Source organism: Poecilia formosa, unplaced genomic scaffold (genome assembly GCF_000485575.1).
Source record: "Poecilia formosa unplaced genomic scaffold, Poecilia_formosa-5.1.2 Scaffold183, whole genome shotgun sequence".
Classification (NCBI taxonomy): Eukaryota; Metazoa; Chordata; class Actinopteri; order Cyprinodontiformes; family Poeciliidae; genus Poecilia; species Poecilia formosa.
Window position 1 is genome coordinate 401,804 of NW_006800122.1, and position 25,051 is coordinate 426,854.

Consider the following 25,051-nt stretch of genomic DNA (forward strand, 5'->3'; position numbering starts at 1 on the left):
ATGACTGCATTGCATTGTAGTCTCTTCAGGTATAACACAGGCAAAACACAGTTAATACACTGAGTCTCTGAAAGAGCAAAGAGATGCAAAAAAAAATACAGTATTTATCTCAAGCTATTACTAGTCAACCAGGTTGATGCTTCTACAGAAAAAAGCCCCTACTTTCTTGATGTGAGACGCATTAAAAGGTAGAAGTGAGTTTAAAGCATTTCTTCTCACATGCTTGATGCAACTGTGTCAGCGGAGATCCTAAGCTCACCAAACCTGACCTGTACCTGTTGACATGAGGGATTTGACGTCGGTGATTAAATTCCCACAATGCAGAGTTTGCCTTCAAATTGCAATTGTCCAGTATCCGCAAAAGTTCCTAAATGCACAGACTTTACGCAAGGCCTCGAAAATACATTAAAACTGAGAAATAAAACTGTCAGGACTCACGATTGCCGGCTGTCTGAGCTGAACTCGGTCTCTATGTGCTCAGCAGAGAAGTGGTTCCCGTACTCCGAGAGCTCCGGAGCCCTGTACAGTCTCTGTCCACGGTGCTGAAGGCGCTCAGTGCTCTCCGCGCCGCGTCCCCTCCATATGGGAAGCGGGTCATCGTGATGTTCATGTCCGACATCTATCTGCACATCCGGCCGCGAGCGAGAGGTACACCCGGAGTCCACGGCACGCTGGCGGAACTTTGGCGGGGTGAAATGCGTGGAGCCCCCGAGTTCCCGGGTCCCTGGAGACGGGTGCAGACACTCTGAGGAGGCGAGAAAAGGCGGGTCCGATTCCCCAAGCAGTGGAGAGGCCGAGGAGAAGAAGTCCAAGGGCCGCGAAGTGGAAGGAGATCCTCGGGGAAGACTGACAGAGAGAGGCGGCGAGGGAGACTCCGACAGATGTGCTCTCCCGCCGCCGTCGCTTTCCTCCCCCCCGTCAGACATCGGGAGAGTTCGGCGGCACCATTTACTCTAAAGTATTTTTGCAAAGTGGCACATATTTCCTGTGTTTTTCAAAGTTTCCATTGAACAAGTTGCCGCTGAGACGCGCGGCAGTGAGGGGCAAAAACCTCCACCTTCACTCAGAGGTCCGCGCGCACTAATTAGAGAGAGAGAGCGCGCGCGCAGGAAGCCCGACCTTTTACAAAATGGAAGATGAGGAACAAGTGAAACACAAACAAATATTACCAAACAAGTGGAGACAGCCAACACAGACAACTATAATTAAACTACAGAGTAAAATAGAACTTACCAACATTTGTTATCTATAATGAAGCACAGCTAACTGATCAACTATGACAGAATGAGACCAGACACAAGAAATAAATATAATAGTCTAACACCGATATTTTCTTTGGACGATGTGCCTTATAAAAAAAAAACAAAAAACAAAACAAAAACAGCAAAAAAAAAACCTTCAAACTAGATTTTTATATAAGTTTCAACTCAATCTAGATTGGACATGAAATGCGGATGTTTCTGCTTTTCTTGTTCTATAATGTTATTTTAAAAAACTTTTCAAAATAATCTTCTATGCACAGAGCCGCCCAAAAGTCCATTGGGGCGATGGGCAGAAATACCTTTGGGAGCTGAACTGCGTACAGGACCATTATCCATTAGCTACAACAGTATAAGTTTACTGTCTGGATGCTGTGGATTTAAAGAAAGAGGATGCATAAAATTTTATGTGGAGAACTTTCACTCTTCTGGCAAAATATTTCCTATTGCCAAATTATTGTGCCACTTGTGATGTCAGCAACTCAAATGCACATAAAATAGATTTAGCAGGGCATTTTCTTTTCTTCAGTCCACATATAAAAAATGCTTTTGTATAATTCTGACAGTCCCTACCTCATTATGCATCTCTCTTTCTATAGTCCATATACTTTTTAGAGGTGAAAAAAATATATATCCTAAAATGTATCTTTAAATGTTAGGAGTAAAAATTGTGCTCTATTTAGCAGGACTGCAGCCCCACTTGTTTTGGTGGATGCAACAAGACTAAGATATCACACTCTCAATCTGACAACTGTTTAACTCACCAGCTCCAGTCAAAACACTGAAGTCAGCCATTTTTTAATCCCTTTATATATGACCCGAGTATTGCACTTAACACAGCAGTACTTTTTAAAGGTGTGGACAAAAACTAAACACCATTTAAAGTTGTTTCTGTTAGAATTAAACAAGAAGATAATCCCTAGCTTGAATATCATCCATTTTATGTGTGTGTCTGTGCATATTAGTGTGCGTGTTTGGTCCTCTAATTAGAGGCACAGACCCATTAGTCATGATGGAGACTTCCTGCACCCACACACAGACAATAACCAGTCCTGACCCAGCTCTTTGATCCGCTATTATGTTTATGCACCGGACGCAGCCACTCGCAACACCTGTTTTCATTTGTGATTACATGTGGGAAGAAAATCATTCACAAAACTCCCTGAAGTCTGAGCACTGTTCTGCAGAAGAAAGCTTCCTTCATGTATTAAAATAAATGTTGCACTTACTGAGTAATTCGGCTTACAAGCCAAATATGTATTCTTCTGTGAGAAGAAAAATAAACTGTTTAGACGTAAAATTTATTCTCTGATCACTGTTTTTCCACAGTCCATAGTTTTCAAGGCTCATATGGGAGGTCTGAAACTGCTCAACCAAACGGCAACTTAACTTCTTAATTCTTTATGTTGTAAAGAAAACGATCAGATTTTACAGCATAAAAATACCAAGCAATCAGTAAAATGAGATAAAAAAATATATATTTACATGCATGATCTAGGATTTCTTTTGCTGATGCTGAACACAAGTATGTTTCTAGTGGATACTGCACATGTGTGCAGTTTTGAATTAGGGATAGGCTCAAAATTTAAAGCATTTGCGTTTTACATAATTGCTCAAAAGTCAAAAACTCAGTTTGCCACTCAGTCACTTACATTAAAACAAACTGTTTTGCAAAAACTGAAAATAAAGTGCCAAGATCTAAAGCAACAGTCCACACTAACAACGGAAAATGGCAAACTACATTATCAAATATTATGAAAGACAAAATGCTAAACTGAGGAAAAGCTATTGCAATCCTAGAGCAATATATAAACAATGTGAAAACACTAAAATGATTAAATCAATTAAACACTCAAACCACAGTTGGTAGGAAAAACTCACTTTATATTTAGATGATTTTTTTATTTATTTTAGAAACAGTGATGAGTAAAGGTTTAAACACAAGCCATGGTTACCTGCAGCAAAATGCGACTCTGGCATTCACATCCATAGTAAATGTCTAAAACTACGACAGTGTTAACATCTCAGCTTAAGAAAACATGTCATGTTCTTTTCTGGTTTGCTGTTTACTCCGAGCGAAAACATCCTGCTGCATTACACTGCTGTGTCCATCAGCAACACGAAACTATAGCCCCCAGTCAGCTCCCTTACTCACTTCCAGCACTAATGATTGTTTTTACACTACACTGTGAAACTGGAGTCGTCTGAGAAAACTGTGACATCCACAGAAAACAAATGAAAACACAATACACAAAGGACTGCGTCTTATTACTGAGGTCAAAGTGCTAACAATTACGCCTCACATTTTCATTTTACAATATAAAAGCTTCCTTTTATTGTAAATCAGTGCAGTGGAGAATTTGTCAATGAAGGATTTAACATTTGATATTTAATATTTTAAAGACTTTAACTTTCTTTAAGCAGGAGAACATATTCACAATAAGAAAACTATGACTCCAAGTTCACACAAACAGAAATATCATACCTGCCAATTAAAACATTCAATATAAAAAAGCAGAACCAGTGCACAACAGGCCTGATTTAGGCTTACACCACTAACCCCTCAAGTGTGTGCATGTAGTTAAAAGCTCATTTTAATACTGTGGACAATATTTTGATCTTACGTCTGAACAGGGATTAGTCTAATGATTTTCAAGTGCTATGTTAAAAAGGTGCTCTTCTTAATGCAGCATTTTAAGGATCTCTAAGGGAAACTGCTTCGTGAAAATAATCCACTTTGCTGTTGATTTTCATAAATCTGAATACTCTCAGTGACCTCTTTTCAGTTGCAGCTGCAGGTATTAGTAGTTTGTGAAAAAGAAGGTCCCTTTATATTTTAACTCCATATCAGACATTGAAACATAATTAATATGAAACTCAATTTAATCATATGTGAAAACCCTAAATGCAGACATGTTTTGAACCAACTACACTCCAGAGTAAATTTATAATGAAGCAAATATTTACTTCTTCAATGTTGTTTTAAAATCTATGAATCAAAACACTGAGCAGGATGTTAAGAAATGCAACTGAACCTGAGCAGCTCAGGGACTTTGGGAAGAGCCAGACTCCATGGTCTGTGGAAGGAGTGAGGCGAGTTAAAATCACTTCTGTCAGGGAAGAGAAAATAGTTAGAATTAGCTTTTTGGACAGGTTGGTGTTTTTTAAACAGTAAAGACATAAAGAGAAAAAAATAAACAAAATAAGAACAAACATTAAAAATATACTTCAGTTCAAGGAGGCAATTTTTGAAGTTCTTTTGATGATGAACTGAAACACTTAATTCTGAAAAGATTGAGAATACTACTCGAGAAAAACACTAGTAAGCTTTACAAGACAGAGGTCTAAATTTATTGGAGTTTTGTTGTTCTCTTGGTTATGCATAAAACAAAGATTTTACAACTGAGCTGCATAGTTTGTTCATTTCAGACTGAAAGTATGATTTGCACATATGGATTATATCCGTACTAAATCTTTTGCTTTTCTAACTTTGGTCATAACAAACCCAACATAAATTAGACTGACAGACTCACAGCAGTAAAGTCAGTATTTGAGTCAGTGTGCTCCTCATATAGATCAGAGGAGATAAACAGAAGATTTCAGAACTACTCTGCAGAAACCAAAAGTTAACATTTGGTAGCAGCATTAAAGTAACATAACGTAGCTTCAAGCCAAAATACCCTCTTACTGCTGCCACTGCGAGACGTCAGGCAAAGAACTGAGGATCATGCACGACTTCTTTCACTCAGCAGACCTGATAAGCAGATGAGCAGCAGGTGAGTCGATTCCTCTGCAGGAGATCGACTCCAGGCATGGGGATTGATCATCAGCAGCAGCAGCAGCAGTAAAAGCAGAAGAAGCTGGAATAACAAATAAGATGAAAAGCAAAACTGTAGCTAATCTATCCCGAGAATCTTTACATGAAGTACTTAGTAATTGTTGTGATATGGAGATTCATGCCTACTGTAAACATAAACTAATTAAAATACCCCAGAAATTCTTCACATATTAACATCAAAGCCACAAAGCTCAGAGTGTTTTATTGGTATTTTGGGTAAAGAAAAAAAAAAAAGTTGTCTGTGATTAAGCTGTGGAAGAAAACTTTTTTTTTTTTTTTTTTCAATTTTGCATTCTTTGCCTGATTTTAAACCTTTAAATGGTGGGGAGGCAAGTCTGTAATACATCAGTCTCTGAAAACCATTTTAGGGACTTTTTACTGTAACTGCAATTAAAGCATTATGTTACAAATTTCAAAACGTATCGTACACCGACTACTACGCAGATCTCATTCTCTGAACGTTAAAAACACTTGATTTTTAGAAGATGAAGCTGAGAAGACGACAGCAGTGAGTTTTTAATCGTACACTTTATTGATTAGTTACTGTCATGATCCATGGTTTCTGGTCTTTCAACATGTTAGTTTTGTGTTGGACTACTTTGATTTGTAAGCAGTTTCTGATGACAATAAAAGTATTAGTTGTGGTCTCTACAAGGCTGGTTTTTAGGGAAAGAAGACCAATAGAAGACCACTGTGGAAAGAAGCTCATAAAATGTAAACTTGAAGTTTGCCAAAGTTTACAGGACAAGACACAAAACAAACATGTGGAAGAGACCAAAATTGAACTTTTTGGGCGTCATGTTTTGTGTGGCAGAAAATCAAAGCTGCACATCACTCTGAAAACACCATTTTCATGTTTCAGTGTCTGGTGTTTTCAGAGTGATGTGCAATGGAAGCATTATGCTGTGACGATGCTTTTCATCACCAAAGCAGACTAGAGTTGTAAAGAAGATAGATGAAATTCAGTTGAAGACAAAAACTCATTAGAGTTCTGCAGTTCTGGCAGTGTAGAGTGCAGAGTTTACACTGCCAGAACTACAACGGAATAATTTATGGAAGAAAATGGCCCAGTTAAAGTCCAGACCTAAATCCACTTGTGCGTTTTACATTTTGACATTGTCCAAAAAAAGAAAAAAAAAAAAGACTTGCAGCAAAAACTTGTTCTACATAATATGTTTCTCTTCACAAACGTGCTGCTTTATGTTGTTTTGCCTTAATATAAATATACAGGAGTTTGTGATTATAATGTGACAAAATGGAAATGTGCAAGAGGGTTTTTTTTATTTTATTTTGGAAGGCATGATAACATTTGACGGAAATAATCACTGCTCTGCTATTAGGAATCTGCTTATATTAGTCTAGAGAAATGTTGAAAATAATTATTCCTCGTTTCATCATTCAAACGGGTGATCAGGTTTTAGATAATGTGAAGACTCTGTGTGGGTCTGAAATTTGGCCTCAGTCCAATCACTTCGTCACAGTAGGGGGGATTTATTGTCTGTCACAAGTATAGTTCCTGCTGTGAAATCACTGATTGGGTGATAATAGAAACACAACAAGCTTGAGCAGAACATTTTTCTGCCCAGTGCGATCTGGCGTGAAATTGCCATTATGAAAACATTTTTAGATGAAAACTCTCACTTGCAAGGATCCATTACTCATCAAAGTCTACATTACATGTTATTGGAGCTATAAATTCCCATTAGTTTGTTTATAAATAGATCACAAGACATCTTTTTTTTTGGCATGATAAAAACTGCTCATTTAATAGCCACTCAAGGAGCTTTTTTCTAAAATGCTTAGTCCGACAGAAAACAGTTTAACAATAATAACCATCACATGTGCAGAACAGGCACTGCTTCCAGCCGATTCCATCTGTGTTATCAGCTAGCTGCCTGCAGCACCTGGTGACAAACCAAGCAGACGTACCCCTCAGACAGCTAAGTCAGTTCAGTCTGTTGGATAGGTTGTCAGGGGGGTTTCCTTTCTCTTGTGTCACTGAACAGCAGAATTGCCAGAGTGTTGATGCGAGCGATCACTTACTCTGGAATAAACCTTCCAAGTTCTGGTTCCACATTTGACAGTTGCTTTGCCTCTACAATTGTTTGGCATCTTGACAGAAACTCCACCAGAAACCACTGACAGATCATTAAGACTGGTCTTGTTTGTGGTTTTGGCTGAACAAAGAAAGCTGCAATCCCCCGGCTTCAGCACAGTTGTCAATCTCTGTTCTTTTCATTTAAGCTTGTCAAGAGACTGCAGGGCATAACGTTGTTGTGCTTCACCGGAAATGGAAAACAAAAGTTGGTCTGAAGCCTCTGAGAAATACATTTTTGAAGTTATTTGTTGCAGCAGAAGTGTAAAAATCATCCAAAAAGTTCTCCTTGTTTACTCACCGTTACGGACCTACATTAATTCATCTGCTCTTCTTCTCTGAGTCCATCTGCTGAATGATGTTCAGATTTTATTTATTACTTAATTTTTTAACATGCTGGACTTTCACATTTTAATTATTTTACTATTTCTATTCAGCAAATTGACCATTGTACTATTTATGAACTTTTTGTTCCTGAATCCCATTTTAAGTTATGTTGATAGTCTCTGTTTTTCATATTTTTGGGTAATACACAACTGCAGAAAAACTAGCTCAAATTCCAAAAAAATGTTAACAGTGAAGGTACCTAACGCCTAGAGGCCGTGTGACTTCACTGTTAGTTTATTCATCTCTTGATCTTATATTTATTACATCTGTAGGAACCAGATTTCTCTAAAGGCTACACATTTAGTGCTATCCTCGTGGGTTTATAGTTTCATTTTCACAGATGGGATTTTATAGCAGGCAAAAACCAGTATTAGGAAATTTTCATATTTTAGTAGCAGAAAGCAACAGAGACCATGAAATATATTGGGTGTTCACAGCATCTCTGCTTGCTAGATTTTGATGAATGACTTTTGACAGAGGTTACGACAAGATTTTCCGCCGAACTTGTTTTCATTAAATGCACAGGTGCCTGTGCCGCTCACAAAACACAGTTTCATGCCACACAGAAAATAATCCAAATTTATGCAAATAAACACTGTGGAGAGGAAAAATATGATCCTGGTCCATTTTGTTTGTTATTACAGAGCCAGAGGTGATACAGGAAAATGTTTTGAGATAATTAAAAAGTTAAAATCCATGACAGACTGAGTAATCATTGCTAGTTATTGTTTATAGCACTAAAACACACAGAACTCTAGGTCTTTTGAAGCATTCAAATTAGCCTGCAGACACGACATCCAGGGCATTAAACCATCTACAGGGAGCAGATAAACTTGATCAGTAATATGCTAAGAATAAAGGATATTGAATTACTGATTTTTTTTTAAACATTCTGTTTATTCATTCACTTCAAACAGGGATTTTGAGGAAGAGTAATTTTGGTAAAAGACAAACAAATTAAAGGAAAAGATGGGACAAATAGGTCAATACCGTTTCAATCCTTTGGTAAATCAGTCACTGTGTAGATTACTTTACATTTAATCAAAACTGGCTTGGTTAAGTTTTTTACTTAGACACTTTAAGATTGCCTAAAAATGACAGGATCTGGTGGACCAGTCTATCAGTCAAACCTCTCTGATGGGAGAGCAGAAAAAGACAGTTGTTGACTTTTAAACCTTCTTGAGGTCGATAAGATCGGACGGTAGAATCGGCCACCAATCTCCCAAAATTAAGGAAATTGGCACTGATAAATCAGTACACCCTAATCTGTGGTTATATTCCTCTAAAGCCATGGACACTAATACTGATGAGCTATAAAAAATATTGGTGTCACATATCAAATTGACAAACTTCAAGTTCTACTATAGCAATATAATTAAATAAAACATTTGGAACTCTGCCTTTTGGCTATTATGTGCCATCGCTATTATTATTATTAGCCCCAGCTGCTAACCCACTCAAAATGTTTTAATAGGGACACAATATATTACTGTTGCCAAACTCTATGTAACCAAAATCACAAACTTTTTTTTTGGAATGCATAAGTTTTGCAGAGATACTGTTATTGGAAAAAAAAAAAGTTATAATTGGATTCATACTTTCACCTCTGTGCTTGCAATTTAAAAGTGCAGCTTGGGACTTGTGACAAACTTGCAACTACCAGCCCGTGTAAAGTGGGGGAAATGCAGCTTCATTGCCACATGTGAAGCAGAACATTGAAACCTGCCATCAATTATCCCCACCAGTGGCCTTTACTGGGAGGATCAACACTGGCGGTGGGTCCCAGGCTGCTCCCTCAGCTGGAGGACTGGGTGCCACCACTCTGTGGTGCAAAGAAGACGGCTCTACCACTAAACAATCACAAATCATTTAAAAAAAAAAACATTCAGTGTGTGCCTCTTTGGTAAATGCCAGCAGACATAAGCAACACAAGTAATGATGTTCAAATCCCTCAGGAAACCCAGATAAAAGCCCTCGCAGACATAAACAGAACTGTTGAAACTGACACCTAATAGTTGCATTTTGAATATCAGCAGTGATCCTAATCTACTACACTCGGTGAAATTTACCACCTGTTGCTTTTCATATTAACAGAACAAAGTACCATCATTACAGCACTCAAAGGAGACTGAACAGAGTTATTTGGGTGTTTCGAGGACCCTCAGTTTTGTTGTGTCCCCACACAGCCAACCTACAGCCGCACGCTGCTTCCCTCTGAACTGTGAATGACTCCACGCTTTCAGCACCGTGCTGAACCCACAATAGCCTCACATGTGGCTTGTTACACATCCGATTTCTCTGCCAAACCCCTTCATCTCAGTCTCAACCACTTTTGACAGCCATGGGAAATCCATGCTGCAAATTGAAAGAGGTCCAGGGAGAATAAAGTGGCGGGCTATAGATTTCTCTTTTCACAGAGCCAACCAAAGACGTGACAGCGACGCAAGGCTTTGGTAGATGTGAGAGCATTACCATGACAGCTGGACAGCGAGCTGCAGAAGGGTTTTAATGGAGAAATAAATCAGACAAATGACAGGCAAAGCAAACCAACAAAAAGCTCATTTCTGCTTCTTATGCAAGCAATTTCTCAACAAAGGATAGGCATCACAACTCCATGAATCTGTGCCGTCATGTAGTTTGACAGATTTAATCTTAACACGCGATTCCTAGCAAACAAAAAACCTAATTAATAATAAATGTGTCAACTGTCCGGTCCTTTGTTTAAAACTTAAAAATCTATTTATATACACATATAAGTACTACTGCAGTCGGCCAAAGGGCTGCACAAAAATCTTCAACTTCATTTGTGATGCATATCAACCTGAACACACCTTTTATTCGCTCCTGAATATATTTATTCTGACATACTTTTAGTAATGCAGAGCAATTAAATAACTTGAAAATACATTACATCCCATCTAACACCATAATTTTATTTTTCATCAGGCCAAGGCCATCATCTGGAAAATGTATCAAAGTGGAAAGTTAGATTGCTAAAAAAAATTTTAGTTCTTACAGTAAGTTTAATTTTAAATATGAATCCAATTTAGATAATATGAAATGTCTGAAGAAAAAAACCTCCTGTAGTCTGATATGGGCTCATGGTTGTTATTATTGAAAAATCATCGGGTGTCTCTGGCTGCTAAAGTTAAAAAGAGATTTCTCCCCAGCATTTCAGTTTGATAAAGTGCAATCATAAAGAAATGTAATTTAAAAAGCCTCTGATGATATATGTGTTATGATTAGATAGCAAAGAGGTTCTTCTCTGTGCTGAAGGTTTTATTTAATATAAAGTATCCAAACTCATTTCTCTATCCGGACGCCTCATGAATGACACAGTTGGCTTGTCGCGTTTCCGTGTGACATCATCCTCCTTGGGTTTGCTGGCATCAGTCAAGTGTATGCAACGTCAGCAAGTGCTGTCATCAAATAAATGCGTGACGATGATGATAAAATCGTGCATGCATCAGTAGATTTATATCGGTCACATCAGTCCTTTTCTGAAAATTCTAGCGGCAAACATTTTTGTAAAGGTCTATTCATCGTGTAAATGCACTTGCTTAATCAAAAGGTAGTGTTTCAAATCAGAAACAAATGATCAGATGTCTTTAAAGAACCAGGATAAGAAAGAGGGGAGATGTTCATTACAAGTTCCAATTTTGCAAAAGCACCACCAAGTTCTGCACAAAATTTGACCCCAGTGTGAAGGCACCAACACTCCCAATTCAATATGAGCTCAGTCTTTCTCTCAATTTAACGTTAAATTACTCTTCTACCAACTCATAGGGGGACAGTCATTCAGACACTCAATTAAAAGGAAAATGCTGAAGTTCAGTCACATGCATTGAAGACACACTTGAAATATGGATTATGATAGATTTAGCATGATTTATTGGCCATAAGGTGTCTGAAAGGTATCAGTCTGAGATCATTTAATTGCAACCACTATTTGAGAAACAAATAGTTTTCACACCTATCCATTGTTTAGATTTCGCCATAGAAACTGCAGGCTGTTTCTATCAGCTATTGAACTGGATATCTGCTGCTTCAGCAAAAAAAAAAAAAAAAAGAAAAAAGGGATTGAGCAGCAAATATTGTATTTTAGAGTGGGAAAACCTGAACAGTTTGAAAATATGTGTGAAGTATAAATAAATCACAATCAACTTTTCCACTGCATTCCAAAGCACATAGATATTTTAAAAACACACATTTGACTCGCATCCTTCAAAACAAAAAGCACTTTCATTTCTGTAGGGAGAAGTCGGGTCGATGTTATGAAGAGATTTGCCGCAAAGATCACCTGCATAACGAATGACGGACGGTTAACTCTGGGGAAACAGGTGAGGAGAACAGATTTCTCTCCTCAGCATCCCAAAAACAGTGTTTGTTCAAAACATTTTTTGCTCCAGTATTATTTAACAACTGGAATCAACTGGGTTTAAGGACAGGAACAACCAAAGGCTGAGGGGAAATAACATGATGCAGTGGACGCCATGACTACTACACCCAGAGCTTGAGCTGGAAGTCAACAGTCAAACCTCCAAGGCTACGGCTGGGGAGGGGGGGCTGAGCATATGGGTAATAAGGTAAGAAAATGAGTTCCTCTATCGTGGCTTTTAATTTTTACATGTCTGTTGGTACAAGGTATCTGCTGGCGGCCTCTTTGTTGAATACCTGTAACTGCTCCCCATATGTTCTTCCCTGCATGTTTACCCATGATAGTTAGCTCTAGGAACAACTTGTTTATTGCCTAAGAAAACTGCAGAACAGAGCACGTCTTTTGAGTATTGTTTTTTTTTTTTTACTGCAGTTAAACCCTTGTGTGGAAAAAATAAAGCTTATGTAATCGGTGGATGGCTTGGATATAAGGTATTCAGTGATGCAGATGCTAGAAGAAGTTGGAGGAATAATGCCCACAAGCTTCAAAGTAATAATGCCAGTCAGAATTGGAGCAGCTCCTGACTGTAGCCAGAATTTTATTTATTTTTTTTAATAAAATTGTGCTTGTTTGATGTTGTGAGTAACAAGCAGATTGGGCTCAATACAAAGTATTTGCTACGTCCTTTTTTTAGAAAACATTTTTCCTTTGTCCTCCTCGCCTCACACATGGCAGTGTAAATTTTCACTTTATAAGCTCAAATTAATACTGTAATACTATTGTTTTGAGTGACCATTGTTTTATATATCAGCGTCTGAGACCAGTGTGTTCTTCCATCACTCTCCTGCAAGCTGCAGAAGAGTGATAGAAAAGTGGCTGGCTTTTGCTCACTTTTTACGTCCACACTTTTCTACACATTTCTTGATTTTTTGACATGAAAATGCATTTAAGTACTCTGTGCAACAACACAGAACAGAACAGAAAGGATCAAACATCAGGATACACACCCTTTAAAATCAACCACAAAACACATGTGATTTACATAATGCAAAAAATACCTAAATTACATTTGGTGGTTTCACCCATTTTTCAATTCTCCGTCTTTATTTGAAGAGGCCATAAAAAACGAGGAGTTTGTATTCCATCACTGCTGCCAAACAGGAAATGGCTTGTGCAAGTAATTAGGCTCAGGTCCTAATCCATAAACTAGCCAAACCTCTCCCAATGCTGTTATCCATAAGAAGTTTTGACAGTGTTGCTCAAAGGCAGGATGTTTTGTTATGCGTGATTGAAATTCCCCTGCAAAGGTCTTTCTTGTTTGATATCAGACATAGCACAGGCCTATAAAGCTTGTGTGGGAGAGGAAGAAAGTGAAAATAACAAACTAGGAATGTGAGGCTAATTTGTTGGAAAAGAAAACACACACTGTGATCTGGAGGAGTTTTCTGTTGGAGAACTTGCAGGAGAAGAAGGGCTCCAGGAAGGCAGAAAGAATACGGAACATGAATTAAGCTAAAAGTAAGAGTCAGTGGGTAAGGATGTCAAAGCAGCAAATCAAGCAAAAGATCACATAAAAGAGTGAGACATTCTATTGATTAAATAATGCTGATAAAAAATAAATTCCTTAAAACCGCCCTGATCAATACAAGCCTGAAAACTGGAGGGAGGGAAGGTAGGCTAAGATTTCCTTACAGCTTACAGCGTAAGCTGTAAGGAAATCTTAATGTGTGTTTTAGCCTTACACAAATCAGGAATATTTATTGCGATTGCTGTTGAAAAAGAAAATGACAGTACAAACAGCACTTTCAGATATGGTCATATATTGTTCAGTTACTCATTGAATTGAGGCAATTAAAATGAACAAAATGAGCATCAGCTAAAGATTTCCACAAATCTTGAAACTAAATGTCTCTGCCTAACAGCTCTTTGTATTAATAAAGTTTTTCGTCTTTGTGCAAAGCAACTTGTCAGCATTTTAGCTTCTTACTCCATAATTTTCTATACTAAAGTTTCCCTTTATCCTAAGATTACCTGATCAGCAGATGGAGCTAAACCAATGGGAAACAATGGTCATGCAATAGCTGGTGATCCAGGATATAATCTGTTGTATACTGAACAAACAGCAATATTGCTACAATCGATTACTCCATCAACACAATCTGCTACAAGAAAACAGTAGCTTCTTAACTTTAACAACTAAAAACAATTTTAATATAAATTCTTATAATTTTTTGAGGCTAGTTTATGTACCTTTTAAAAATGAAAGGGGAGACTGATTGGGGCTGTGTCAGCACTGAGCAAACAGTCTTCAGAAAGCTGCTCAAAGAATAAACAGTAAGTGACGCACGCTGCTGTCCTTGGTGTTTGCCAGAGATTGTACAGATTGTGGGTACTTTTTGTTCAAGTAAACGGATGTAAGGGGCAAGTCCTGGTTCATTGTATCCTCTTGTGATTTTGGATTACCTGCTGGACAAATTTACAGTAGCTTACACTGCTTATTGAAAACAGCTCCAACAAGCAAAGTGAGGTTGTCACATTGCTTGTTGGGTGATTATTGCTACGACTAAGCAATAAAGTTAACAACCAGGTTTGTTCTGCAAAAATTAGGCTTTTAATTTTCCTTGCGACTTTTTATGCCATGTTTTGTGGTGGTAGGGGAAGTGGATGTAAATCGAGATGCAGTCTATTAGTTGTACATGAAAACGTGAAGATGTTTTAACAAACATTTTCATGTTTGATAAAACCAGAACATTATATGAAAGTGTGGGCTGGACTGGGAGAAGACAAAAGAAGACGGGAGCTAAAGAATTTCAATTTCCCAGCTTGGCAGGGGCAAGTCAAGTTAATTAAAGTTTGAATCTTGTCTATTACTGTTTAAATTATTTATTAAGGGTATTGGTTATAGGAGGAGAGAGAAGCATTACATATTCTCCTTTATTTTCCCATCAGGAGTCATTTGTGGACTTTTTCCAACATTCGGAGAATTTTAAATGAATCATCGGACAATCTGTCAAGCCATCGGTGGTCAGTATGTCGACTGACACTTTGCAGCTTTGTCTTTTATGTAGTTAAAATGAGTTCCTTTGGAAGTCATTAAAAACACTTCAAGCTTTAAATTAAAATCAGTTCATTATACCATAAATATATAAATTAATTAACTAAGGGTGTGTGTGTGTGTGTGTGTGTGTGTGTGCAAAGGCTTGTTGTTCATTTATTATGTTTTGAGTTGTCAAGTTGATATATTTTGAACTTGGTTTCAGATGAAGGACAGTTCATGCTCCGATGCCTCCAGGGAGAAAGCTCTTCTTGTTTTAAATGTCAGACGTTTGACGTCCTACAGTGTCAATGTCTGGTGTTATAATTGCTTGGCTACTGCGTTCAGCATAAATCAATATAGAGTGCAAATAACAGTTTGTGTGTACATGTAGGTTACTGTCACTGTCAGGAGCCAGGTGAGTCAAACACGACTCCAGTTTTCTTACTTTACTCCCCGAATCGTCCCTTGTAAAAGTAACAAAATGAGGAAAAGTTTTAATTTTGACAAAGTTTTAATTTTGACAAATAAGATGGCACAGATAATGCAATTTATACAAGCTCTTTCTCTACTCCTTTAGCTCATTGGCACTTAATTCTTGCAAGCTGATAATATCTTAGGTCTTGTTTGAGGCATTCCTCCCATTTGTCATGCAGATTTTATTTCCTTGTCGTTTAGTTTCAGCACACACCCATGTGAGATAGTCTGTTTTTAATTTTAATCCCATTTCTTCCAGCTCCCACATCAACACTGGTAAAGCATCCTCAGCTTTAGCACAGAACCTCCTAAGTATACAGTTAAAAGCAAATTTTTGCACACACTATAAAAATACATTCGTAGATTTATCAGTGTTTGACAAGCAACCTGACTAAGGTTTGTCTCTCAGGATTATCTAATTTTTTCTACTCATTAAATTTCAATTGGATTGATGAATTTTTTTTTTTTTTTTTTTATCAGAAATCTCCCTACAGCACATACACTAAGATTTCCAACACCAATTTGGAAAAGTACAGATGATGATGTCTTGACATTTTAAGCTTATGATACGACAACTTGCAATGTTTGAGTTAATGAATTCACACCTGCTTCCTTGTGTGACATCGTTGGTAAATCTAAAGAAGTCAGGTAAGATATCAGGAGAAAATTGAGGAGCTCCACCAGTGTGGCTCATCTTTAAATCAAACTTTCTGACATGAGAGAGAGACAGAGAGAGAAAAAAACTCCTTTCAATTTGCAAAATTGAAACTCACCTTCGCTTAACATCAAGGAGCTCCTGTCATGGCCAAACGTCTGCCTATGATTACTTCCTGGTGATGGTTTCTTCTGAAAGCTCTGGCTGCCAGAAAGGAGTGATGAGTTTAAAATCTGTTTTGAAAAACAGAAGTTTTTTTGTATTTGAATCAACTTTTTAAATCTCTGTAAGGTAAGGTAATTTTATTTATATAGCACATTTTCAGCAACAAGGCAATTCAAAGTGCTGTAGTCAGTTGTTTCTTGATAAAGGATTGTGTTTTCTTTGAAATTAAGTGCCTTTGAGATGGCAAGTGAGGTAAATTTTCTAATACTTCTTGCTGCCCATCACAATTAAAAGAAGGCAGGTGGCTGACAAAGTGTTTTAGAAAAAAAAAAAAAAGGAAGTAATGGTAGGCTCCAAGAAATTTTCATAAGTAATTTGCACTGAAGGCTCAGTTTTCACAGCTAATTAAATTGTTGTAAGGATGAACTCTAAAACTTATAAATAACTCAATGGTGGATATTATTAAACCTCCCGTCATTGTTGCCCCCAACTTGCCTCAATATCCGCTTCTGGTCTTCAAAGAAAAAACACCGAGAGAAAATGACAGAAGCTGAAAGACCGAATGATAATGGTTTGAAGCAAGTGAGAGGAGAACGAGGGAGGCATGACAATCGAGGCAGGCGTTTGCAGTTTCTTGTCTCCTGTCAAATCTTATTTTCAGCGCGAATTGTTTTCCATTAGCCTTCACCACAGATGTCTGATATGTAACCGCACACGTACACAACCTCTGCCGCACCTCTCCTCAATCGGTCAGCATGGTTTTGTTTCGGTCAAAGAAAGGGGGTCTATTCTTTATCTTAATTAACATGTAGAAAAGTACCGGCCCTCTTATGGGAGACAGAAATCTGCCTGGTGACAGTTTTATGTGGGAGCTCCAACACTCAATACCAACTGAGGTGAAAATGGACAAAAAGTCAGCTGGTAGTGGTTTATATATAGTATCATCCCGCTGAGGAGAAGCAGTTGGGAAGCCACCTAAACAAGCGAGACAGAAAAAAACAATCTGAAGTATAAAAAAAGAGTCCAAATGTCCTGCTCTCTTTGGTGATAAATATTGATCTGTTGGAGAGAAAATATGGGCTCTTATACTTGATAACAAACAGAAAACTTGAAAACCCAAAAATGATCAGAAAGGAGAAATGATCGTAAAAGCTTTATGTTGCAAACAAATCAAACATGTTAATGTTAGAGAATTATGAATGCTGTTCTTCTTTAACTTCCCATTTTTCTTGGAATAATCCATTTCATTCCCTTAAATTTATGTGTTTAATCTGTTCTGTGAATAAGGATTTATAGTGTTTCTCTTTAGGATTCCTATATGCTGCAAAAAGACAAAAGCAAAATGGTTCAAAAACCAAGTCAGGGGATTCAGGGGAAGTTGGGTGAGCATTTGTACACGAGGGTGATTGACAGTGCTAAGACCGTGACTGATTGTTTGTGACCCGGCTGCGTATCTCCTCAGTTGGCAGTAGAACAAGTGAGAGGAGGAAGAGGAGCTAGATTTCCTTCTTAGATTATCGCTGACAGTTTTAACAAATGTGTGTGTGTGTGGGGTTCTCTCCTGGTGCTGGTCACTGTTCAGTCAGTTGAATATGCCGACTAATTTCTCGCCCAAATAACTGCAGGATATAGGCACAAATCCCCCCCCCAATAGTCTGCAAGGATTGATGTATCTGCAGAGGAACGTATACCATGCAGTCTTCCACGAAGCATGCTGCCTAGCCTCCAAATTCCACCTACTTACCACACAAGGGAGCCAAGTCCCATTTGATTACAGATGCAGAAAAACATTAGAATATGTGTTCAGGGTGCAACTTACAGATAAGCTATATCTTATTAATTTGTGCTGACGTCAATAAGCCACTTTCTACTGCCCTACGAAACTGATAATATGGCCCATGCTAAAAATAAAAATAAAAAATAAAAATAAACAGCCACCTGTTGTCTTTTTACTCAGGAGATATTCACAGCAAGAGCACTGCGTAGCAATACCACAGCAAAGAAAAGACATCTGTTGAACTATTGTAAAATTCATTTATGACCATATTAGCCTACGCATTATATTTCCAATCAAGTGTTACATAATGAAACACCTCCCATGGTGGACAGAGCAAACACCGTCAACAGGATGCAGTTCAAGCATGCTTTTATCTGACTGTAGTGGAGTAAAAGCTGCAAGCTGCTCCAGTTGTTCTGCTGAATTAAAAGCAAAAGCTTGCTGGCAGCCACAATTACCTTTAGCATGGAAAGTCTGACATAAATGGGAAATATGGCTCCACTGTACAACATAGCAAAAGTAGGTTCTTGCTGCTCACAAATGGCAAAGCAACGTGGTGAAAGAACAAGACAAATTCTGACATTACCACAAGGAGAAATGACTAAGTGCTAGGACAGCATGCTGTCATAGATGTGAGATCATTTTTATTTGCAATTTTGCCAGGCGATTGAAAAGTTTATGTTACACTTCGTATTTCCTTTGAAACACAATGTCTTCATTAATTAAAACCATCGTAACATAATTATCAGTGGTAACATTTTCTATTATATCATTTTTCTTAATTTACCCCACCACCTCAAAAAAAAAAGTAAATAAATGTAATCAAGCATTGTGAGAAAAAAAACGTATCCAAAAATAAAGACTTTTTAAAAAAGGAAATCCCAGAGCTAAAAGTTGTGCTTCACTGAAACTTTATAATTACCAGTTGCCATGTTAAGAGAATCATCCACACTCTGTTGCTTCTTTGTCTGAGCGTCTCTCGGTTGCTGCCCTTGGTTGTTGTTTGAAAATAAGATATTTTTCCCTTCGCTGGCTGCGTGTGGAACATTTAGAGTTGGTATAAAAAGTTCACACACACACACACACACACACACACACACACACACACACACACACACGTTTTGTGACATAAAAAAGAAGAATGATGGACAATTTCAAAACCTTCTCATTTTGGAACAGAGGCAACCAAGTTGTTCCTTATTCCTTAATTATATGGTCACGACATGTCAGACGCACTGCGCACTTTCTCCAAGCCTTAAATACACACTGCTACTGTACTAATATTTAAATTATAACTATCTACTCTATGCTAACAATACAAACCCCATACTTTTCTGCTACAACTGTCTGCAGTATCTCCAAACCAGCAGATGCCTCCCAAGATAAATGGGCCTCCCACAAATCTCTCAGTAAATCTAAAAGCTGCTGTTTATCTGATCTGATGTCAGCTTCAATCGCTTTAATTTGATTTGTGTATTACTTAGACATGGGACACAAGAAGCAGATATGATTTAGAATAGAAGATGAAAGGAGTATATGTCCTGATTTGAAGGAGACAAAGTGAACGACATCAGAGAACAGCAGCAGTTCAACCAATAACACCCCCAGGCCTCATTTCCTAATCACTGCTCTAATAAAGATGAATCTGTAGTCTGCGTGTCCTCAGCCACGCAGTTTTATTTTAGTAGGAGTATTTTTAAGTTTGCTCTTTGATTTGTGACAAAAAAAAAATTGTCATCATTCATTTGCGCTATTGTTTTGTTGTTGCAGCCTGATATACATTAAAAAAGTCATCGCAGTGTCTTCATGAACTGTACGAAAAATACATCGTTGATTGTTTTTCTCATCAATAGAACTGATCTGCTGAACAAACAAACAAAACATTGAAAGCTACACAACAACCCTTGCATGTTCACATTAGGATTTCATTTCCGAGATGAAAACTAAATCAAAGTGAAAGTAAAATCAGTTGATGGGGCACGTCGCCAGCCGCCAGCTGAGCTGTGCTGTTGGGAAGCTTTGTCTGCTTTTCAGACTCGCTGCTCATTAGCTCGCTGCAGAGGCACGAGAACTAACAGCAGAATTATCACTGTGTCCAAAGTGCAGATTGAATTTCAGAAACATTGCTCGTACAGCGCATGCTTTCTGTTCTCTGTTTGTAATGTGACCCGTGAGTATTCAGAGTCAAACACCCAGTGGAGCAGGCACTGTGGGTATGTGTCCATTTCTATGGAGCTCAGCCAAACACACACAATACTGGTCCCACTGCTAGACCCAGGACTTATTCATGTCATCATCATTGGATTCGACAGAGTGTTTTACACACTATGAAAAAAAAAGAAAAGAAAAAAAAGTGGTCTCAGGTCGTTAACATTCTTACTTTTTCAGAGCCTGGTTCAGATCTTTTGAGGCCCTCTGTGGCCCTTTGCTCTTCATAAAAATCCAGAAGCGGTAAATCCAGACGTAAACAATGTTTGCGAATTATAATTCTGAAAACTGTGAAAGAAGTTTGTGTCAGTAAAATAAATCCCATACCAATCCAACCATTCCTGGTTCCAACTACACATCCAAACATACCTTTCTACAGAAGGTACAATCAATGCTCCACCTAAGACCATGGCTATTTGTTGTGCTTTCTTTTTTTTTAAGCTTCCTGCATGATCTTGTGACAATACCGTCAGTGTGCATTTTTTGCGCAAAATTTTCTCAACGTCTCGACTAATTTTCATCCAATTTGCTTTTTATCTTTTATGAACATCATTATGAAATATCACACGTACTTACTTGGATATAAACATTAGATTTGGCACCTTCTTCAGTCAAAACTAGGAATTGAAATGTAAAAATTTGAACGAATTGAAATGTTAGTTCCAGTTCCAATAAATTGTTGAGACTTGATGCCCAACCCTACTGAGGGATCCGATGACTAATTGAATCTGTAGAATAATTAAATTAGATTTTCATCGCTGGAGATGATTAGTACAACTGCGCTGCTTCAGAAATACTTGGAGAATGAACTGAGGAGACCATCTTTTGCTCTGACAAAAATCAGGAAAGCCACTGTGTGAAAATACATCAGAGAACAATTTAACACTAGGGCAAGTGACTGAAACATCTCACAATGCAAAAAAAAGAGGAAAAAACAGGTACATACTGTAAAACATGTTGCAGGTATTAAAAGGCATCAAAGACATGTTACATTTTTAGACAAACACAAAGAGGTACACACACATCTTACTGAAATAATCATATCCAAGTGCTCACAGGCCCCCTGAAGGAGCAGAACAGCTGATTAACCAGCTATCAGGCTCTGCAGGGACCTCCTGGTAATTTATGAACGCTATTATCACTGTCAGGTTTCCGATATGAACAATCACTAACATGCACACGCAGACACACTCTTAATAATGAAAGCACAAACAAAAGAGTACTTAGAAACATTAGGGTCTGGTTATTGTCAAAAAAGGAAGCGCAAAAGACTTTTTTTTTAAAACAAAATTCAAGCAGATATTTCTCAGCAATTTTCAAAATAAATCTGAATTCTAATGCAATTCACATAGTGCATACTATCATTGTGAAGCTTAAACGTTCCTTTTTTTCATGGTCTGTCTGCCAAGACATTTAATCTGCAGTGGAGTAACAGGAGCTGAGGCCCAGCTTTAATATGCAGAGTTGTGTGAGAAGAAGCAGTCAACAGTGGAGGCAGGAGGGGGATTCAGCTGCACTGCACTGATACGTAGGGACAAACCATATAAGTGTCTGTATTTAAAGGTGTTTTCTTACCTCTCTGTGTTAATGCGTCACCAATGAGCTACAACTGACAGCTGGTAATATGAATTATCTTTTTTTTTTTTTTTGGGGGGGGATAACTTGTCAGCAGAAACGGCAAAACACACACATACAATTTCCAGGTCCCCAAATATTTAATGCAGTCTCTTCTGCAGCTTCTCATCTGTTTTTGTTCTCGCTTCGGAAAACACGGAGCTAGAACCGATGCCCCGCTGTTCACAGAGCTTACCATCCCAAATAAAAAAATTAAAAAAAAACTAACGACAGGAACGATTACAAGCTTCAGCTGGACAAGTGGAAAGTAATTAACTATACAACGGCCTCATGTGCACTAGTGCAGATATGCTCTAAACGTAGAAGCCGCAGAGGTTTTGTTTACTTGTCACATGGTGAGGAAGAATCTTGAGCAATTAGTCACGATATCCCTCTGAAACCCAACTCCTGCAGTTTTACGAAATGAATCAATAATTCTTAGAGGAAGAGCATCTGTTGTACAAGAAATTCGATTAAATCCCTGACACAGTAGCTTAAAAACACAATTGCCAAAACTAATATTCACATCCTTTATACATCACTCCTCGTTCTCAATGGTTTATATTAAATCAACTGCTGATTTCTCAAGAAACTTCTACTTTATTCTCTAACCCCTAGTCCAAGATTCATAACTCTGACTCTGAACTTTTATCAATTAACCTCCCAGTTTTCCATCACTCCATCTCTATTCATTTAGCTCTCTTGCTGCCGCTCTCTCCAGCTTCTAATAACATTGTTCTACTCGGGGTAGATAAGTGCAGCTGCTGTGATAAGGAGCTGGGCGAGGGAATGATGTAATCTGTCTCCATCTCCTCCTACAGTCAAAGCGGCTCAGATCCACCAGCAGATATAAACAGCGACTGAATTAATGTGCAGCACAATGTGGCTGGTATCTGTCTTTCACAGAGGGAAACAACGCCCCCAACAACAGATGCTGTTGTTACTGCCTTACTTATGCTGATCATTTCTGGCTGCTGAATGGTGGTAAATTAAATTTAGTCTTCTCATGCAGTGCAAACTCAGTCTGCTTTTTTTTCTTTTTTTTTGCTTCAAAAAAAAAGAAGCAAAAGAAGTGGTTGCTAATTCTTGTGGATTAGCAACCACAAGAATATTGTCATTAGAAGTGCATCATTTTTGCTGGCAAGCTATCCTCCTCTTCCTCAGGTGTAGCTCCAGGAGGATGGCATAGTCTGCAGGTAAGGTTTGCCAATATCTGTGGCCTTTCTTAGTTGCCCACCATCAAGATTACTTTAAATCTCCCTGATGCAAAGGAAACCCTCCTGGTGTGTGAAATCTCAGACAATATAAGGCCTATCCTCATTCCTCTAACCATGATGCTTTGTTCAAAATTGGTTTTTGACTTTTGGACCAATCAGTTGCAACCATATGTAACAGCCACTAAAACAAACAAAATATTTCTAAATCATTGAAGTACTTGAACATGTCTACACTTATAAGGAAAAATCTGAAACATTCTTTATTCATCGTAAATACTGTATTTCTTTATTTCTACATTTTTGTTGTTTCTCCATCCTTCTAGCTCTCCTTTTTTCTCGTCTTTTATGTTTCTGTCTCTCTTCAGCTTTCAATCTTTCTCTCCTTCTACTTAACTATTTTGTATGTATTCACTTACCAATGTCGGTCTTATACAGCCAGGGGAAGTATTTTCCTTCCGACAGCCAAGCCTGACCTTTAATTTGGTGATGACTGGATGTTTGCTGTGTGTCAGGGCATGCCATGTACAAGGTACTACTTTCGACATACGTAACAGTACCAGAGTTACTCCTGCTGCTACTGGCAGGAAAGTAGAGTTGCGAGTAAATTACACTATATTACATCAAAAACAACATTTTGCGCGTATAAAAAACGTAGATATAGTTGCCTGCTTTGCATGTTTTTGCGACATGTTTTTCGGTCAGCTCCGTCTGCTTCGGTAGGACCGTGTGTTCACCGACATGCTAGCTCAGCGTGTGTCTGCGTTGGTGACGCGTATTTTCGTCCAGATTTTGTCCAGTTTGGCGGTTCATAAGAGAGATAAGCAGCAACCACGTAGGGACAAAAATAGCTATCGGTGAATCGACAGACATGAATACGTAAACGCCTCATAGAGCGGGTCGTGTTGCTGCGAAACGCACATGTCTACGGCTAAAGACTTCTGGACTAGACTTCTTCTGTTGCGGCGTAAGCTGCTGATGTGTAAGCGCCCTCTGCTGGTGACACTTATATTACACTATAATATATCAAAAAAGAAAAAATCGGGGCTACTATTTTAGTATTTGTCTATATCATAATGCCACACAAAGCAAACATATATATATAATAATGGTTCTTAAAAACCAGTGTTGATGCCAATCATTTACCTATTGTAGGGCCCATAAATAATAATAATCAAATACCTCTGGAATTCTATTTTAGGATTAGCTTTAGTTTTTTTGTTTTTGTTTTTTTTAAATTAGCGTTAAGCTACAGTCCTCTGGATTTCAAATATTGCCTCACCTTACATTTTTTTATTTACTAAACTGATATTTTATGATTTAAACCTTTGTAGCTTGTTTTTTTTGATCATTTTAAAATTATTTAGATTTTTTTCTACAGATTCTGCAACTGAAGATGTTTCAAATGACTTCATAGAGTCTTTCAGATGTTTTATTCCTTCCTTGTCTTGTTTTAATAATTTTATCATGTGCCCAGAGTGTACTTTTTAATGCATATTTCTGGGATATTTTTAGTAAATTTCAAATCTTATTTCTTGGAACATTTCTGTGAACCTAATACCTAATAGGAAGGCACGCATCAAAAACAGATTGCCCAGGAGCACTTGATTCCTCAGGGCATTGCAAACTGAAGCGATGCCCTGTGATTTTTCATCTGGTTTTTCTACACCTTTCCAGCTTCCTCACACATTTTCAAACTGTCAGCTCCCTTATGGTGTAAGCTTTCCTCTGGCCGTCCCCCTGCTCCCTTACAGCTCATGTGGCAGCTTTGTGAGACCTTTTGCCTATCAATGTCGTGTCATAATAAGAGAGGCATGTGTGTTAGCTGAGTCTCAAAAAGTAAGACATCCCAGTGAGCCAGCAAGCAAAATAGGAAGAGCTTACACATAATCAGTATGCTAACAGCGCTATAAATATGGTCTTAATCTCACTCATCTGGATAAATAAAGT

The 25,051-nt window shown here is 38.0% G+C and overlaps 1 protein-coding gene and 1 long non-coding RNA gene across 3 annotated transcripts in view; both read right to left on the reverse strand.

The window, feature by feature from the left end:
• trpc7b (transient receptor potential cation channel, subfamily C, member 7b) overlaps positions 1-1,221 on the reverse strand; it is a 59,518-nt gene extending 58,297 nt beyond the window's left edge. The window contains exon 1 of the mRNA XM_016678480.1: positions 439-1,221. Coding sequence (XP_016533966.1) covers positions 439-926 — 488 coding nt within the window. The 5' untranslated portion in view covers positions 927-1,221. The remainder of the gene's footprint in view (positions 1-438) is intronic.
• A 1,904-nt stretch (positions 1,222-3,125) lies between these two features.
• On the reverse strand, positions 3,126-24,079 carry LOC107837851 (uncharacterized). Of its 2 annotated transcripts, none has more exons than XR_001663903.1 (4): positions 23,521-24,079; positions 16,242-16,327; positions 5,014-5,119; positions 3,126-4,369 (listed from the first exon to the last, which is right to left on the reverse strand). It is a non-coding gene; the product is annotated as an uncharacterized LOC107837851 (long non-coding RNA). The 2 variants fall into 2 exon arrangements; XR_001663902.1 differs by having other exon boundaries at positions 16,242-16,356.
• Between the last annotated feature and the right edge of the window lie 972 nt (positions 24,080-25,051).